This window comes from Lissotriton helveticus, chromosome 9 (assembly GCF_964261635.1).
Source record: "Lissotriton helveticus chromosome 9, aLisHel1.1, whole genome shotgun sequence".
NCBI classification, from domain to species: domain Eukaryota; kingdom Metazoa; phylum Chordata; class Amphibia; order Caudata; family Salamandridae; genus Lissotriton; species Lissotriton helveticus.
In genome coordinates, this window is record NC_136070.1 from 655,023,295 (window position 1) to 655,041,420 (window position 18,126).

The following is an 18,126-nucleotide window of genomic DNA, read 5'->3' on the forward strand; positions in this document are numbered from 1 at the left end:
AAAATTCAATATCTCAAAGTCTGTACATTGGATTTTTGTCTTTTTGGTCTTATTTTCTTTATAATATGATAACCTGCTTTTTCTCAACCTGTTTGGAGTCTTTTTATGGTGTATTCATTGTGTTACTGTGTGTGTGTTGCACAAATACTTTACACATTGCCTCTTTAGATAAGCCTCACCAGAGGGTAAGCACAAGTTATCTTTAAGTGTGGCTCTAGCTTACCCTGACCAAGATTATGGCTTCTGCTTGGACAGGGTGCATACTTTTGCCAATCAGAAACCAATTGTCTAACAATAGAGCATGCGCATATCAAGAGACACACAGGAACGCTGGGACAGGATAATCACCCCTTTGACTTGCAAATTTAAGGGATATATGGCAAGATGGAGCTCCCTCACCCGATCATTATGGGGCGTATAGCCCTCTTAAAAATAGTGGCCTTGCCATAGCTGTTACAAGTTTTGCAACACTAGCCCCACAAAATCTGTACCCATTCTTTACAACCCTACTGGCCAACATCAATAGCTACAAGTAGGGAGGATCACACTGTGAATCTCCCATAAGAAGTGCATACAATCCCCTTATGATGGCACACTAGGGGCAGTAGACATCAGACTGTATTATTAGTCGGTCCACCTGCTTGCGATTAATGAGTGGATCTTTGGGGATCGGAGGGACCCAGCTACGAGATTCGAGCGGACTCTCTTAACCGGGCAGGACCCAGGGTTTTTGCTGAATGGGAGTCCCCCCTGCCCACTCACCCGGCTATTTCAGCCATTCCTGTGATTAGCTGGCAAGAGGCACTGCAGTAGGTCGGATAGTGGAGGGTGCCCACTAGGAATAAGCCACTGTGGATTAGTACATGGCTATAGAAAACGGTATGGGTCCAGGGCCCTGAGATAAGTTGGGGATCCCTAAATTTGGAGATGTCTGGCAGACACACCATATGAAGTTCTATGATCCACTCAAAGCTTAATACGATTTACACATATCCCAGTTCTTTCTTACAGCGCTGACATGCGCCAGTTAGGCTTCTAGACACACACCAACTAGAATCAGCAAAGGAATACAAATACTTGGTTGTTCTACTAGATAACAAAGGCTCCTTCAACCCTAATATGGAAACACTGAAACAAAAAGGTAATACAATATCCTTCACCAAGAAAACTTTAAAAAAAGTGATTGCCGGGCCCTCTCTGATCACTCTATTAGAGATTATCCAAGTCAAACTCCTGCCAACTATAATATACAGGAGCGAGGCCATGAGAGGAAGAGATACCACTACTGTGGAAAAATAATCACCAGCTCATTTAGAACAATCTTCAGCCTCCCGAAATACACCTCCCCTGCCCAAATAAGGATAGAGTTTGGGTTACAGAAGCATTTACTGGCCAGAAGGGGTGCATTTATAAAATGCTGGCACAAGATCACAGGGGCAGAGCAAGATACACTGAACTGGCAACTTTGGGTTGAACTATCACTAAGAAAGAACTTACCCGTGGGAATGTATCTTAGAGATTCCCTTGGGCTGGAAAACCTATGGGCAACATCAGTGTCCCACACCAGCTTCAAGGAAGTGGTTAACAAGACCATCAAAGCACTGTCAATGGAAGAAGCTAAGCCTGCACTTGCGAAGAGAGTACATGCCTGATACGTACTAAACAAATATGTAGAAGCCAAACTACCAAAATATTTTAGTTATGAATTCACTATCCATCTGAAAGAGAAATGTTTACAATAGAGGATGGGTATAATGCCGATCTTACCACACCTTCCACCAAGGAAGAGGAAACCCAGAGACAACAAATGTCAACTATGTAGCCTCGGAAAGGAAGATCTTGTGCATATAATTTGCAACTGCAAAAGCCTAGTACAAGAATAACATCTACTCTAGCTACCTCTTTTTAATCTATACGGTATCTGTTCCTGCAGACAGGCAGTGCTGATTTGTTTCATATCTGTCAACATACAATTGACCTGTTGATTTACAAAATTTCTCAATATTTCAAAGAAGATACTGAAGTTAGAACCATTCTAGCCCGGCACATTGCACAACCCCAGTAAGCATTACAATACAGCCAACACGCAACAAAGGACTGCTTAGCGGAAAGACCATCATAGGAGACACTTGGTCCCACGAATTTCATAAGCCTAGTCTGCATAGCGGCACTCCGCACAAGACTTATTTATATGCAAATCTATGCAAGATTCCCTTTCAGGCAAAACAACATCGGCACGGGAAAGTACAAATGGAGGACAGAGCACCTTTCATTCGATTTTAACCCAAAGAATCACTAAATGGACATAATTGGCCAAATAAGGCCCTTTTAACCTTCATTTTAAACTTGCTATTTAACACAGTCAATCCTATTTAATCCCTTATGCTATGTGTATGTAACAGTTTTAATTAATGATGCATAATCAAAATTACCAATTGGCGGTCAGGCACAATGCACACATATCAGCTCTCACAGAGTACAGCCCATAAGAAATCTGACTCATGATGTCAGCTATTGGTAGGAAGGACAGATCTTGCTTATACAGAACTCTGGTGATAAACATCCAGACCTGCTAAACAAATTGCAGGAATCAGACCTGCGGCCCTTGGATTATAACAAATGGATTGAGGCAAACAATGGCAACTGGAGAATTAGAAATATTGCCTTGCTTTAGATTAGACCAGGTTAAATACTTTCCAAGAATGTATTACACCCCTGACATGATGTGGAGGATGGGGAGCGACAGCAGCCCTGAATGTCTCAATTGCGCACAGGCCAGAGGTTCTCTTATGCATGTGGTATAGGAATGCCGGGTCATTCAGGTGTATTTGAACCTGCTTTTCTCCAACCTAGAAATGGTATGTTGATTTCTGATAGAATGCAACCCCATATTGGGAATCATGGAAGTATTCCACGGATGGGATGGGTCAGGGGGCAAAAAATGATGGCTGGGATAGGTTGTGTTTTGGCTAAACATCACATAGCGGGCCATTGGGGATCCATGAGGCCTCCCCAATCTCAAACCGGCTAAGAGGGATAGATTATTGCTCTTTAGTTAAGGAAGCAGTGTATAGGTCCAGAGGATGCTCACAAAAGTATGATAGACTCTGGGGACTGTGGAAAGAGTAGCAAAAAATACCCAGAGTAGACAACCCATAGGAAGTTCTTGGGGAAAGCACACAGTTGTCTGGAGCACAGATCCCGCCATAGTTTACCGGACTGGTCGCAGTTGACTTAAGTGGGGTCTACTCCATGGTATTCTTTAACTAAAAGGGTTGTTGTGCAAGGGGAGCATGGGGTGGATGACAATGCAGTGTTACGTTGTTAAAAATTCAATCAAAAGATTTTTTTAAAGAAAGAAATTACTATCCAGCTACAAGACAAATCAACAAGAATTGTCTCTTGTGCAATAGCTGCTCTCGAATCAGGGTGAAATGCAGCAATGAAACGCCACTAATCTGTTCACTTCACAGTCAAACCCGGACCTGCAGTTGTGCGAGCTGGATTTTACCACAACTTTTGATGTTATTGACTCCAGTCCTACAAACTAGTATGGAATTTTCAGGCTGGCAGAAATCCCTCAATATGGTGGGCTGTATGTCTGCCAGGTCAGTGGAGTACATGCCTACACTGCCCTGTCCAAATGGAGTACATTATTTGATGGGCTGGCCCATCCATCAATGCTCCAATATTTCTGATGTTCAGATTATAGAAATATCTCTGCATACATACATGCAATACCAATGCAATCTGAAAAGGTTACCAAAAAAGAGCTGGGACTGCTGTTGTGGCTGACGTATTCTTAGAGAATCATATTACATGTTTCTGGATCGACAGCTATTGGTTAAGGTAGGCACCTACTTTTTGGTGCTGGTGCATTTTTCTAAGCTATGCATATAGTCTGAGCATTTCATTGCCTTGCTTTTGTTAGCCACTGAGCATCTTCATCACCCCTGTCATACCCCTCAGTCAATAAGCATAGACCTGCGCAGTTATTGGCTTGGATAATTTAACAAACATTTGCAATACAATAGGTCTTCGTTTTGCGAGAGTTAGAGCTATTGACATTGTAAATGACAAAATCTTTTACCTATGTGTCTTGGTTTGGAGTGTAGTGGATGTGTGTGGTGTTGAGATGTATTATGTGGGTTGTATTGAAATTGTTAGTCGTTGAATTGTGTGGGATGGAATTGTATGGTGTATTTCTATGGTGGAATTATGTGGCATGGTGAATAGGAAGGGTGAGAGCTGCACAGAATAGATAGAAAGGAGGATACACAGGAATAGGTAGTTTGTGCACAAAGTGAAGATGAATTTGAGATTTAAGAGCAGAAAGAGAGTGTGAGAAAGAAGGGGAGAGCAAGCCACAGATGCATAAAGAGGGAGCACATGTGTACGCAGAACACACCCAAAGAAGAGGAGGACAGCGTGGGTTTGAGGGATGGAAATTTTTTAAAAGGCCAGGAAAGAAACTGTGCTGGAAGACATGAATTGAACCATATGAGAGAGGCAAGAATAGAGTGTGAGGGAGCGAGAGAGAAGGGTGAGAGAAAGTAAGAGACAGAGAGAGATGGAGGTACGAGTAAAAGGGGCCCATATGGGGAGGCGAGAGTTGGACCAGGGCAGAGCGTGAGGTGGTACAGGAAGGTAGCCTGTGTGAGCAGGCAGTATAGAGAGGAGATAGGGAATATGAGGGAGGGATGAAAGGGGCGGTGGGATTGAGATGAGAGGGAGTACCATGAGTGTGAGGGAGAGATGTGGGGGCAGTGGGTGTATAGGGGAGAGGTGACAGGGCTGATGATAGTACAAGTGAGAGATGTGGTAGATTGGAATTCTTTGTTGCAGAATTGTGTGGCGTGGTATGAAGTTGTGTAGTGGAGATATGTGGCATGGTATGCAGTAGATTTATGTGGACAAAAATTGAAGAGCGACGATGGTGGCAGCAAATGGGAACCTTATGGGCAGGCGTAAGCCCATATACTAGATGCAGTACGTCTCAATTTGAGATACTTGAATAGCGCTACAATGCTTTGCCTTTGCTAGCGCACATGTGTTCTCTTCCGTGTTCTCAGAGTGAGGCAGAGAGCAAGCTAGAGCGACCAAGCAGATATTGTGGTTTATGAATTGGTGGTAGCAGTATGCCCATTAAAGAAAATGGCTGCGTGTGCTTTGGCAACGATATAGGGGCAGTGGACAAAATTGTAGATGCAGAAATTATAAGTGCTAATACATGTGCAACATGTCATCATGCCCATGGGACAATGCCCACGAAAGCAGCACACGTGTACAAAGGTAATCTTAGGAAAATCACCTGTACATTCAATTACAGTATAATCCCATTTAAGAAAAGAAACATATGTAGAAGGTTTCTTCAGATGAGATAATGATTGTAAAATGACTTCCACTTTTGCCAAAATTTTTATAGTGTGGTACAGTTGGGTTTGCCACTCATTTCCATACACATTCCAACCTTTTCACCCACATTTACTTTCTAAGAAAAATTGCAGATGTTCACATTTTATTGAACAGGGGGCACACGGAGTGAGAGGCTGATTCAGTGTGCGCCACGTTATGCACTGAAAGGCCCTACCTGCAGATTGGGCGGTGGCCAGGGACAATTAATCGCTTGCACTTTCAGTTCCACTGGAGTGTGGGGGGTGCAAGGCCACAGGAGTTAGAATCAGAGAACAATTCACAAGATTAGCCACAAAATAATTGAAACAAAGCCCCTAAGCAATTTGCAACAACCCCAGCTGCCAGGGTGCATTATGCAAATATCCAACACAATATCACTATGCTTCTCCCAGCTTTGAATAATTCTGAATTACCACATACAGAAACATTTACCACAGTTGCCAGTTCATCATGCTCAGAAAGAAAAAAAATGGAATGTAGCAAGTTACTGTTCGGAGCATGCTTTGTGAAATACACCCTGGCCTGCAACGAAGGGCCTATGTGGGATGAAAACACAGGTGGGTCTCCCAAATAGGTGGGGCAGATATAAATAAGCACGTGGTTTAAGACACTTAAGCTAAAAATATGTGCTTTTGCATAGTGTGCCGCCCCACTGATATTTTGGTGCTTCTGTCATTGCATCCAGATATATACTACAGCAAGTTACATTGCATATACAACAAGCCAGGGCTGTCGGCTTTGTCAATGGTATGTTTTTCTGTTGGCTATATCTGAGGGTAAACATGCTTGGTCCTTTTCAAATAATTTGTTTCCTTTTAAGTCTTTTCTCTCTTAAAGGGTGGATTTACAAAGGTTAGTTTAAATAGGCCCTCTCCTGTTTTTTCCTGTTTTTAAAGAAGGATATTCAAGTAAATTCCTTGCCTTTCCCTCATAACTATTTTTTCAGGGCAACTTCTTTTTAGCAACATTGGTGTGTAACAAAATGCATGTTCCAATTATTATTGTTATTATTTTGAATTTGTAAGGAGCACAGCTACTCCAAGAGGCTTCCCTGTGTGATTACACACTCAAAGCATTTCTTCCTGCAAAACGTATTGTTTACATGTAAAGTGCTTTAATGCCCCCGGACAAAGTTCGCTCTATATAAACTGACAGATTAAAAAACAGAGAACAGCTTAACGTGGCCTTGAATTGCCCTGGCTGGGGAATATGTCCTTTTGTGTAACAACAGCATGTAAGTATCATAGTTGCCTTGACTGTAAAAGTATACAAGCGTATGAAGGGTAGAAACCTTCTCTAGTAGAGGACAATGAAAGTTAACGTCATTTGTCGTGAACACTGTAATGATGTACTCTGCATTGTATTAGAAAGTGCCTTGCTGTTCTGCACAGTGTGCTGCACTGGAAGAAGAGCCACGCTTCCCAGCAGCAATGAACATTAGTTCTTCAAGCAGCGGGGTCAGAGCAGACATTCCAGGGAAAACAGGAGTCAGACAAAACTGAGGTTTCTGCCCAGAGGGTGTGGGCAAATAAAGAGCCTGATAAGGAGCCGTCCCCGCACATGCTTTTTAGAACAGCTGGTGCACCAGCAAGACCCAGCCCACTTAAACCCCTGGGCCTACGTGATATTTATTTGTGCCTGGGTTATTAATTTTTTTTAAATGGTATCTTCGAGACATGTGGCAATGCTATGAAATGACAAAAATACAGCTCCAAGACCTATAAATGAAAACGTAGTTCATTATTATTACAGTGTTCACGCTGTTAAACATGAACAGGTGTACAAAGTCAAAGGAGGAGACCAGAAAGAAAGTACACAAGTAAACCAAGTGTTTCTGCTGGGTGAGGACCAAACCTGCAGAGAAGAATGCAGCCCTCTGCAGCTTATTCCCCAACTTTTCCTGTCTTGCTTGCAGCCCCTCTTAGTCCCATCTAAGATCTCAATGCCGGGTCTTATAGGCAGTATTGCTTCCAATGAGATCTGACTGAGCGCTCCGATTTGATTTTAATAACTTGGAAGCAGTATTTTAGCCAACATAGCATTGGATGCTATCAGAACTCTGCTCTCAGCCCCTATAATGCAATCACACTGCAATACACTGCCATTTGTCAGGGTGGGTTGTTCACGTTGACCTTATGAAGGCCCCGCCACCTTGCCAAAAGAGAGGACTGGTAATCCTGTAACTAAACACACCAGGGTCAGTAACAATTGCCTCCTGCCCAGGACCAGTCACTATTTCAGCAGCAGTTTTGAACACAGTAAGCTGTGTGCTATTGAATACATTCTCATCCCTGTCCCATTCCTCAATGTAGCTGTATTCTGTATTCTGCCAGCCTTTACCCATGCCTGACGTTTGGTCCTGAGCACCCCACCACCCTTGAGTCCAGGGCCAGGTCTTAGACCCGGTCTTGTATTGAACAACCACATTCCTAAATATGAGTTGTCTTGGAGAGCGGCCTTTCCGTCTGTGCTCTATCACTTCTGAAGTCATGAGTAATCCAAAGGAGGATGTGAAGGTTGAATTACTTGTCATTAATGGTGAATTTAAGAGGTTGTTGCATTTGGTATCATAAGTGCCTTCAAAATAAAAAATGTATACAAATTTCAATATTTTTTCAACGAATGTTATGTACACATCAGGCACGGGAGGCTGCACTGGCCATCTATCTGATAAATTTTTGTTTTCAGTATTGTAGACCGCATAAATCTTTAGACATATTTTTGTTTTTTTCCTTGTAAACTTTTATCTAATTTTAAAATACACTTTTGCAAATGTGAACCGCTGCTGCTGGGAAAAGTTCAAAATATGACACAGAAAGAGATGCATGGTTCTTACCCGCTCAGTAGCTAAAAGGGAACCCTTGAACTCTTCAAGTACTTGACGGCATTCGAATTCATGAGCTCTGGCACATGTTTGAAAGCCAATTACTATATCCTGCAAAGAATGAAAGACAACTCACAGCCTCAGGGAGACATTAACCAAACACAGATATTTAGGACAAGAGTTTCCATATTAGAAAGAAAAGCTAAAGATGGGGTTCTTGATTGGACCTTCAGTGTTTACAACTGGCATTGGCGAATGATTCTCCACTACTAAAGCAAATATATTCAGTGCCCGGAAAGCATGATTTAAGGATACTCTTATACAAATATGCTGGAGTGTTTTTACCATGGGACTGAAGAAGCATCTTTGGATAAGAAGATTAGAGTTCAGTCATTATCTGTGCTCCGTCACTAGGTTCTCTCTCTAGTGTTCACATAAAGGCACTGCAAGGAAAGTTCAGTTCACAAGCCTTCTTTGTGACGAAGGAGTGAGATTTCTTTAGCAGGAGGGCTTCTCCTTTCTTCCTCAAGTCTACTGTCCAGGGATTACACAAGATTCGGTTTTGCCTTTCAATCCTTGAGAACCCCCCCCCCCTGACAATAGGTAGAAACAGACAGCTTTGTTGTCTTTTTTGTAGGTCTCTCTGAGAGAATCATTTCAAAGCTTTTACGTAGCTTTAGACCTTCCTCCGCTTTATCTGCTATATTGATTAAACTTGGCTAATCTTATTCAATCACTTGCATCTATCAGGAGATATCACCTAAAGAGGCGCCTAACTATCCCTGATGAAATGCATCAGTGGTCCCCTGATCAAAGGAATTATTTGTCCAGTTTCTGCTAACTTAGTCCTCATCTACTCTGTGGAGGGTTTTCAGTCTGATATGATTTGGCTATCCATGGAGTAGATATCACACTTTAGGATGAGAGGAAGTGCTGAGTGAGGAAGGTTTCATGGTCATCATTAATTTACCATCAAGCTCCGGTAATGAAGTTACAAACCTGAACAATGTACCCAGATGCTCCTCAGTCCTTTATGACTTCCTTCTCAACATGTGTCTGTTCTGGTCGTACAGGGGGACATTTTATCTCAGGGGAATAGATCTATGATTATTGTAAGAAATACACTTGGTACTTACTGAATGGTTAGGAGTTAAGATGAACCGGGCAGATAAGAACATGCTTCGAAGGAAGTGTAAGATCAGCGCATTATCATCACAGGCGGCGAGGCACTTACCAATGCACCGGAAAATAAAACCCTAATATGGGAGTGAATTAAAGACAGTCCGAGTTCAGAATAAGCAGCAACTTCTGCCCACTCTATGAGAGTCTTACTTATAGAGGAGCATTCATCTTTGATTAAACTCTACACATGTCATCTCTCACTTTGAAATTGCTTTTAATGAGTTGAGAGAAATGTTTATTATGTAATGTTATGTTATATCTTATGGACATTGTAAAGATTCGTACATGGCCATGAATATGACTCAAAACAACAAAAAGGGGGAGGGGGTGGGAGCCAATAAAGGTCCTGTACCTAGGCTCAGAAAGTGCTAATGCAAAAAAGCAGTGGAGGTACTTTTCTTCTAGAAAGTGAAGAAGAAAAAAAAAGAAGGCAAAGAAGCAGGAATCCTAAAAAATATTTCTTGGTACCCTCACACAACCATGAGGATGTAATCTATCATCATCGGACTTGCTCCTTGTAAGGCTCCACAAAGGGTCGCTTTAGCAGAGACCTTTTATTTTTTTGCCGTCTGATGAGAAGCGCCAGAGTGAGGGCGTTTTGAATGTATGGGGTGGAGTGAATGTGTATATTGAAATAAAGGGACACTAAAGCTGTCTAAGACACACCGAACTAATGTGATGGTTCTCCTGGCAGGATTAAAAAAACATAATTTGGTAGAGGCTACTACAGGGACAATGATGTATCCTGTGAGTGTGGTCAGGTTGGCATGTTTAACGACTGATTGCCCAAAATAGATCTCCGCTACTTCCTCAGGGTCTAAAAGAAAAGGGGAATAAACCTACCCCACACTTAAGACGTAATATGCAGTGTAGGTATTCCCCTGTAAGAAAATACCTTGTTCAAAAAGTTTAAAATTGATCATCCAACCTAGAAAATGAATGAGAAAATAGAGAAAACACAGTAAACAAATGTTTTGAAAGTATGGTCCAACGCGTCACCAGACCAGGATCCCTTTTCCAGCACAGTGTATCATAGTGTCTCCTAAGGTAGATATGCTCATGCTATTGTTGGCGCTGATCAGTTACCACAACGTGAAAGAAGTGAAGCACACGCTGATGGTAAACCGCATTTATCACAAATCTTTTTCCCAGCAGGGAATCACAATGCGGTTGTTAGAACGACCGCGTTATGATTCCGCATACCATTACTCCGCAAGTCGGAACAACGACTTGCCGGGGGGGGGGAGGGGATTATTATCCAATACCTTCCCTATTGTCCGCCCAGACTGGAGTTTTAATAGTAAATTATACTATTCCAACATCCAGCGCCCCCCCTCCGCAAGTCATTGTTCCGACTTGCGGAGTAATGGTATGCAGAATTACAACACGGTTGTTGTAACAACTGCGTTGTGATTTCCGTTAAAAAGACAGCGGGATAATAACATACATTCCACACTGATACATCAAATATAACAGAACAGGCAAGTAGACATTGGTCTAACAGACAACATAAAGCCAATCTGTGTTGGTGTTACACAGTGTATCATAAGTGATTAGTTGTCCTCAGGTGTGAATGGCGTGTCTTATCCTTTGGATCAATCTATGATGCCCCGTAGGTCAGAAGCAGAGGGTAGAACTTAGCTGCTAATTGTGGTAAGAGCAATGATACTCAGCATAAAGAAACAGTAAATCAAGGGGACCCAAATGACCTTAGGGTGAAAAGAAAAGGAAAAGCTGAGAGTTTTCTAGAGAAGCAATCATACTCATGTGGTTTCTGCGAAAGAGAGTGCCAGAGACCTACCTTCCTCCGGTCTCCTGGATAGAGACTCAGCAGAGGAGAAGACCTGCCTTTTAAGGTGCGGGTATTGAAGTGCTTGATCTCAGGTGGGGTGCGTGTAGCTACAGGAAGGAGGGATGACAAAATGGCCAATGAGGACAGGAGAGGAGGGGCGATATTGATCCAATAGGAGCAAGCCCCTCACATGCTGGTGTAACATAGGTATCATCCCTCAGTGGTGGCCATCTCGGAATGTGTAGTGGTCAAATGCAGGCCAGCCCAAAGTCAACAATGGTTTTTTGAAAGGCAGCAGCTTAGCAGTAAAATGAGACAGTTGAATGTTTTCTTAATGGACAGTGACAGTAGTAGAAAACTATGGTGCACCTAATTGCTCTCAGATAAATAGTGACGGAGAGAAAGCCTGGTGCAGATAACCACTAGCCATCCCTCATGGCGAAATCTAAGTAAATTGACATGTACGTACATGTTGCATATATAGGCCTATTCATTAAAAAGTAACATGGGGCGACCAAGTGGTCTATTCCCAATATATTAGGATGCTTGGATAGCACTATTGGGCCTATGGCTAATGAGGAGAAGAGAAGGGGTATGCTCAAGCCAATAGGAGCGAATCCTCACATGCTGGTGTAGTGAAATTATCATCCCTCAGTGGCAGCTATCTTGGAGTGTGTGGCAGTCAAATGCCCAAAGTCATCAATGTTATTAGAACAGCAGTGTCATAAACAGTAGACTGAGACATTTTAACCCCTTTAGTGCTCCCGCCAGCCAACGGCCATCGCGAGCACTACCTCCATAGTGCTGTGCATGTCCGTTGGCTGAAGCAGCCCCGCCCACTGATTAAAACCGCCGCACTGCAGCGGAATTCGCGCCGCGGTTAAGCAGTTAACGTTTTCATGGGGGGGTACTGCCTCATTGGTATCAACAGAAAAATTTGTGTTAATGAAGAAGAGGCCCATTCGCAAAATGCTCATCATAAGCACGTCTTAGTGTGGTGTGTGAGACTCCATAGCAGGGCGTCCCATATGTGACATGGTGTTAGTGGTGATATGTTAATGAGATGCCATGTATGAAGCGAATATTAATGCTTCCATGGTAAGGGAGTGTCTGATGTCGCAGGGGACTGACTGGGGAACTACACCTGGCACCAAAGGATTTCATCGTTCGCACCTTTGCTGTTGGTGTAGAGGCAGAAAATCTACTGTAGCTCCTTTCTGAAAAGGTTACCAGAGCTCCATGAGCTTGTTGCTTCTAAAATCGTCCACTGGAGGTCATCTGGAGAGTGGTTTGAGTCACAAAAGTTATTGCACATTTTTGTAGTGCTGCACCTGCAGCAGATATTGCCCGGGTGCTCTAATATTCTTGCTTTGATAGCCCTCATGTTCATTCCCACGTAAAGAAGGCCACACCCGCAGGTGATCAGGTAAAAACAGTTTTTTTGTATCGCCTGTATCCAGGTGAATTGGGGGCTCAATTTGACCTCTTTGGAATGTTTAGTGAGTGGGCATACCCAGCAGATCCCACAGGGATATTGTCTTGTGACAGGTGGTAAGGCCCACAAGGTTTTCTGCATGTGGGACTGTTGAACATGGGGTCTCATGTATACCAGGGGGTCCTTCAGGTTGCTCTGGGTAAACTTAAAAGTGAATTGTGGCTGTGGAATTTAATGGGGACCCTGTGCATAAAATACCCCAAGTTACATAATAGTGCATTTGATCTGTTCGGAGTTGGAGGTGAAGGTGGTCACACAAGTAAGGACATCTTCAGTGTACCTTAGAGCCAATATAGCACCCAACGGGTTCTTAGTGACTGCAGCACCACACCTGTTTCTTGATGATATGGTGTTCAAGATGAGAATGGTCACAAATTGCATGAAATGCACACATTACTGGCTCATTCTTATCATCAACATGGCCAAATTCCTTTCTGAGGCACTCATCATCAAAATCAACATTACAGGGATTGCACTGAAAGCTGGGTTCAGTATCTCAGCATTCAATTCACAGCTCTCAGCGATCAATGCCCAGATGAATGAGCACAAGGATTACCTCCTGCAGCACAGCATAAGCTCTCTTCAGACGAAGGTTCTATCACGTCTCTCAGGACACATCATTTTTCAAACGGCATTTTGAGTAATGACAGTTGGGGTAGCAATGAGAACCGATGGGTTAAGGGTTCCCCACCATCCATGTATGAATATCCAATACACCCATTTTCAGCACACCGACAAATGTGGTACCCTGGATTCCAGATGTCCCCTCCCAACCACTGCAGCCCTTCTTCCAATACCCCTTTCCCCAACCTTTTTTGGGTGGGAGCAGAGGAAGAAGAAGAGGAGGCAACACACAAGTGCACTGGAAACAGCAAGAAACCAAGATGCAGACCAGGAGTCAGTCGGCCAAGGAATACTTGTCATTAACCTCTCAAAGATGGCTCTGACCGAAGACGAGATTGCAGTACTACGCAGAGGCCTTGTATTCGTGCCCACCTCTTTGGAAGACCAATTCCGTCTCATAAGCAAAAGTCACCAGGTCTTCCGCAAGTTCGCCTTCAGGATTTGTTTTCAGGACAGAAAAACCCCTGACAGTTGGGACTCAGGACTACACCTACCTTCAGCCATGACACCCAGTGAGGTCCTCACCTTTGAAAAAGCCATATTGAAGAAGACTGCACAAATAAGAGCTCCTAGGTTCTTCAACAATTTGTCATCCAGAAAAACGCAGATCAGTTAAAGCCTTGACTGAAGATTCTTTGATCGTGATCAAATCAGCAGACAAGGGCAGAGCGATTGTTGTGATTGACATCACTGATTACAACCAAGAAGGCCTACACCACCTAGCGAATGGGAGATACTACCGCTCAATGAGCTCAGATCCAACTGAGACCTTGATAAAACAAATTCAATCCATGGTCATGATGGGGGAGGCACAAGATTGAATCGCTAAACATGAAGCAGTGTTCCTGGTGAATACCTTACCAAGGATCCGCTACTTTTACGTATTGCCCACAATACACAAGGAAAACAGCCCCCCTACAGGAAGGCCAATCGTCTACGGCATTGGATCTCTATTGAAACCTTTGAGTAAGTTCTGCGACCACTACCTTATACCACTGGTCTCTAGGACAAGGGACATATTGAACCTGATTGCTGACACCAATGATCAACAGGAAATCAACCTCCTTTTGACCTTAGACTTAAAGGCCTTGTACACCAACATCCCCCAAGATGCCACCATAGTGGTCATTGAGGCCTGCCTCAGAGCACGAACTTGGACAACAGCAGTGCTGATCGACTTTATCATTGACTGTGCCACGATAGCGTAGAATAATACCTTTTTTAAATTCAATACCTGGATCTATCATCAGATACAAGGTACATTAATGTGCAGCACACTTGCCCCAAGCCTGGTCTGTCTATACATGGCCCATTTTGAAGAACAACACATCTTTACTGACATGAATCCCTTCAATGCCAACATTCTAACATGGTGACGATACATAGATATTATTCTGGTCTTCTAGAAAGGTGATAACACCACATGCCAGGAATTTGGATGCTGGATCAGTACTCTTAACCCATACCTGAGATTCACCCAGTCTGCCTCAACAAGGCAGATACCATTCCTGGATTTACTAATCTCCATTAAGGTGGGGAAACTATGCACTAAGACATATAAAAATATCACTGATAGCAACAGTCTTCTGTTATTTAATAGTCACCATCCAAAAGCCTTATAGGAGAACTTGCCATATGGGCAGTTTCTTTGTGTCCGGAGAAATTGCAGCTTTTTGAAAGATTATATCGCTCAAGCCAAAACACTTAGTAGGAGTCTGTCCTCCTGGTACTACGCATCCAGAGTTATCAAAGGAGCTGAGAAAAGTACACAAAACAATTACTTTTTTAGAGACCAACACAAGACCCACTGAAAATGTCCTTACTAGTGTCCTTATCTTCACCCCCAACTCCAATCGGATCAAACGCACCATAATGAAACATTGAGGAATTTTATTCACTGGGTCACTTGAGATTCCACGGCCACAATTTGCTTTTAAGTGTACCCAGATCCTGAAGGACCTCTTGGTACACACCAGGCCCCGCATTCAACAGTCTTTCATGTAGAACACCTTGTGGGTCTCACCGCCTTTCACAAGCTACTATCCCCTCTTATAAACATTCCAAAGAGGTCAAGTTGGGTCCCCAGTTCACCTGGATACAAAAAAATGACACTAACTGCAATACAAAAAAACGGCATCTACCTGATCACTTGCCCGTGTGGCCTTCATTACGTGAGAATGACCCCATGCACCATCAAACCAAGAATAATGGAGCACTGGCGCAACATCCACTGCAGACACAGCACTACAAAAATGTCAAATCACTTTTGCGACTCTAATTACTCTCCAGATGACCGCCGGTGGACAATTTTGAAGCAACTAACTCATGGGGCCTGGTTAACCTTTTCAGAAGAGAGCAACAGTGGATTTTCTGCCTCTCCACCAACAGCAAATGTCTGAAAAATTAAAACCTTTGGCTGGTGCGAGGTGTAATTCCCCAGTCAGTCCCCTGCAAAATCAGATACTCCCTTACCATGGATATACTGACATTCTCTTCATACATGCAATATGATCTACCATATCTCCACTGACACCATGTCACATATGAAATGCCCTGTTATGGAGTCTCTCACACCACACTAAGCAGTGCTTATGATAAGTATTTTACGACTTGGCATGGGTCTCTTCTTCATTAGCATGAATGTTTCTGTTGATACCAATGAGGCAGTACCCTCCAATAAGAAAACATTTTACTGTGTGTCAGATGTTTTAGATTGCCCCTTACTAATACCATTGATGACTTTGGGCCATCCTCCATCTGACCGCTACACACTCCAGGATGGCTGCCACTGAGGGATGATACTTCCGTTACACCAGCAATCGAGGTGCTTGCTCGTATTGGCTCTAGCGTACCAGCGTACCCCTTCTCTTATCTCTTCTCCTCATTAGCCTTTTGCCCAATAGCGCTCCCAAAGAACTCTAATCCATTGGAAATAGACCACTTGGTCATCCATGTTACTTTTTACATGAAGAGGACCATATTTCCAACATGAACACAGACACCAATAGGCCTAGATTCCACCATGAGGGATGGCTAGCTGTTATGTGCACCTGACTTGCTCTCCGTCACTATATATGCCAGTGCACCATGCTTTTCTCTTACCGTCACTCTCCATTAAGAAAACATTCAACTGTCCTATTTTACTGCTTAGATGCCCCATTTATAAAACCATGGTGTCTTTGGGCTGGCCAGCATTTGACCACTACACATTCTGAGACGGCCGCCACTGAGGGATGATACTTTTGTTGCACTAGCATACGAGGGGACTCGCTCCTATTTGCTCAGGCTTGCCCCTCCTCTCCTCATTGGCCATTTGGTCATCCCTCCTTCCCGGGGCCGTACACACCACACCTGAGAACAATCACTCCAAATACACATTACACGTATGTCTACTTGCTTGTTTTTTTATATTGTGTGCACTAGCTTGTTTTTTTCACATCTTTCAGGTTGTGGCGACTGATCAGCGCCAACAATAGCATGTACATGTCTACCTTTGAAGACACTATGATACAGTGAGCTGGAAAAGCGATTCTGGTGGTGTATTGGACCATACATACAAAACATTTGTTTACTGTGTGTTTTCTTTATTTTCATAATTTATTGTCTAGGTTGGAAAATCAATTTTAAACATTTTAAAACAGGTATTTTCTTCTGAGGGAATACCTACAGTGCATATCACTTCTTAGGTGTAGGGAAGGGTTTCCCCATTTATTTGGGTCCTGAAGAAGTGTTGTGGATCTTTTTAGGCTGTTTGGGGCCAAAGATGTCAACCTGGCCATACTCACAGATTTAGGCTACTTGGGTACATCACACCACTGTAGTAGCCCCTATCAAATTATGTTTTTTTAATCCTTCCAAGGGAACCATTACATTAAAGTCAAGTTTGGTATCTCTGAGACAGTTTTAGTCTCCCTTCACTTCACTGCACACATTCACTCCAAACTCACATTCAAAATGCCCACACACAGGCACTTTGTTTGGCCCACGGGGCATTGCAGCGCTGACCCTAACAACAGAACGCGCACTATGATGCATGACATCCTCATGGAAATAATCCTTAGGATTCCCCCTTCTTTGTTTGCCTGTCTTTCTTCTTTGCTTTTTGATAGGAACAATACCTAAACTGCTTTTTGCATGAATATGACCTCAGGCCCATTGAATGTAGAGTGGCTCTAACATGAAGAGTACCTTTTAGCTGACGGAGATCCATTGGGGCAATGAGTATAACCCTGACATGTGGTGGCTCCTAATGAGCCAGGTGGAGATGAATTACCTCATGGAGTGCATCTCCATCTGATTCTTAGTAGGTCGGCTTTTACAGGGAGTGGGAGAACCATACCTTATTTTTCCGACTGGTCTATTCCAGTCCTGTGTACCCATAGTAAAAAAATTAACTTTACCAATCACTTTGCAATTGGAATACACAGTTCTATCCTTCTCTGCCTTTGTGTTAAATTGACTTCCCCAGTGGTTCAATGCTGACCTTTGATAGCACTAACCTCCTCATTCTCATGATGGACGAAACTAGGAATCTGAAAGCTGAACTCCTCCATTAATGAGACGTGCCACTCTCTGTATGGGACTTGCTTCAGGATAGACCCCAGAAACTGCAAAGAAAACAGAAAGAAACTTTAACGCAGTAATATATACTTAAATGCAGTATCTACAGCTGACGTCTGGGTGCATTGACTTTGAGAAGATGAGTGAACAAACTACGGCTAACAACAACTTCAGTAATGACGAAATATTATGATGGCAGAAGAACCAGAGAACACATACAGCAACGCTTAACTA

At 43.1% G+C, this 18,126-nt stretch overlaps 1 protein-coding gene across 1 annotated transcript in view; it reads right to left on the reverse strand.

Moving 5' to 3' along the window:
- Window positions 1-17,923, reverse strand: part of LOC144782909 (uncharacterized) — a 39,505-nt gene extending 21,582 nt beyond the window's left edge. Inside the window, exons 1-3 of the mRNA XM_078662158.1 lie at window positions 17,832-17,923; window positions 9,376-9,495; window positions 8,252-8,350 (exon numbers count right to left, since the gene is read on the reverse strand). Of these exons, the coding sequence (XP_078518284.1) occupies window positions 8,252-8,350; window positions 9,376-9,495; window positions 17,832-17,885 (273 nt within the window). The 5' untranslated portion in view covers window positions 17,886-17,923. The remainder of the gene's footprint in view (window positions 1-8,251; window positions 8,351-9,375; window positions 9,496-17,831) is intronic.
- Between the last annotated feature and the right edge of the window lie 203 nt (window positions 17,924-18,126).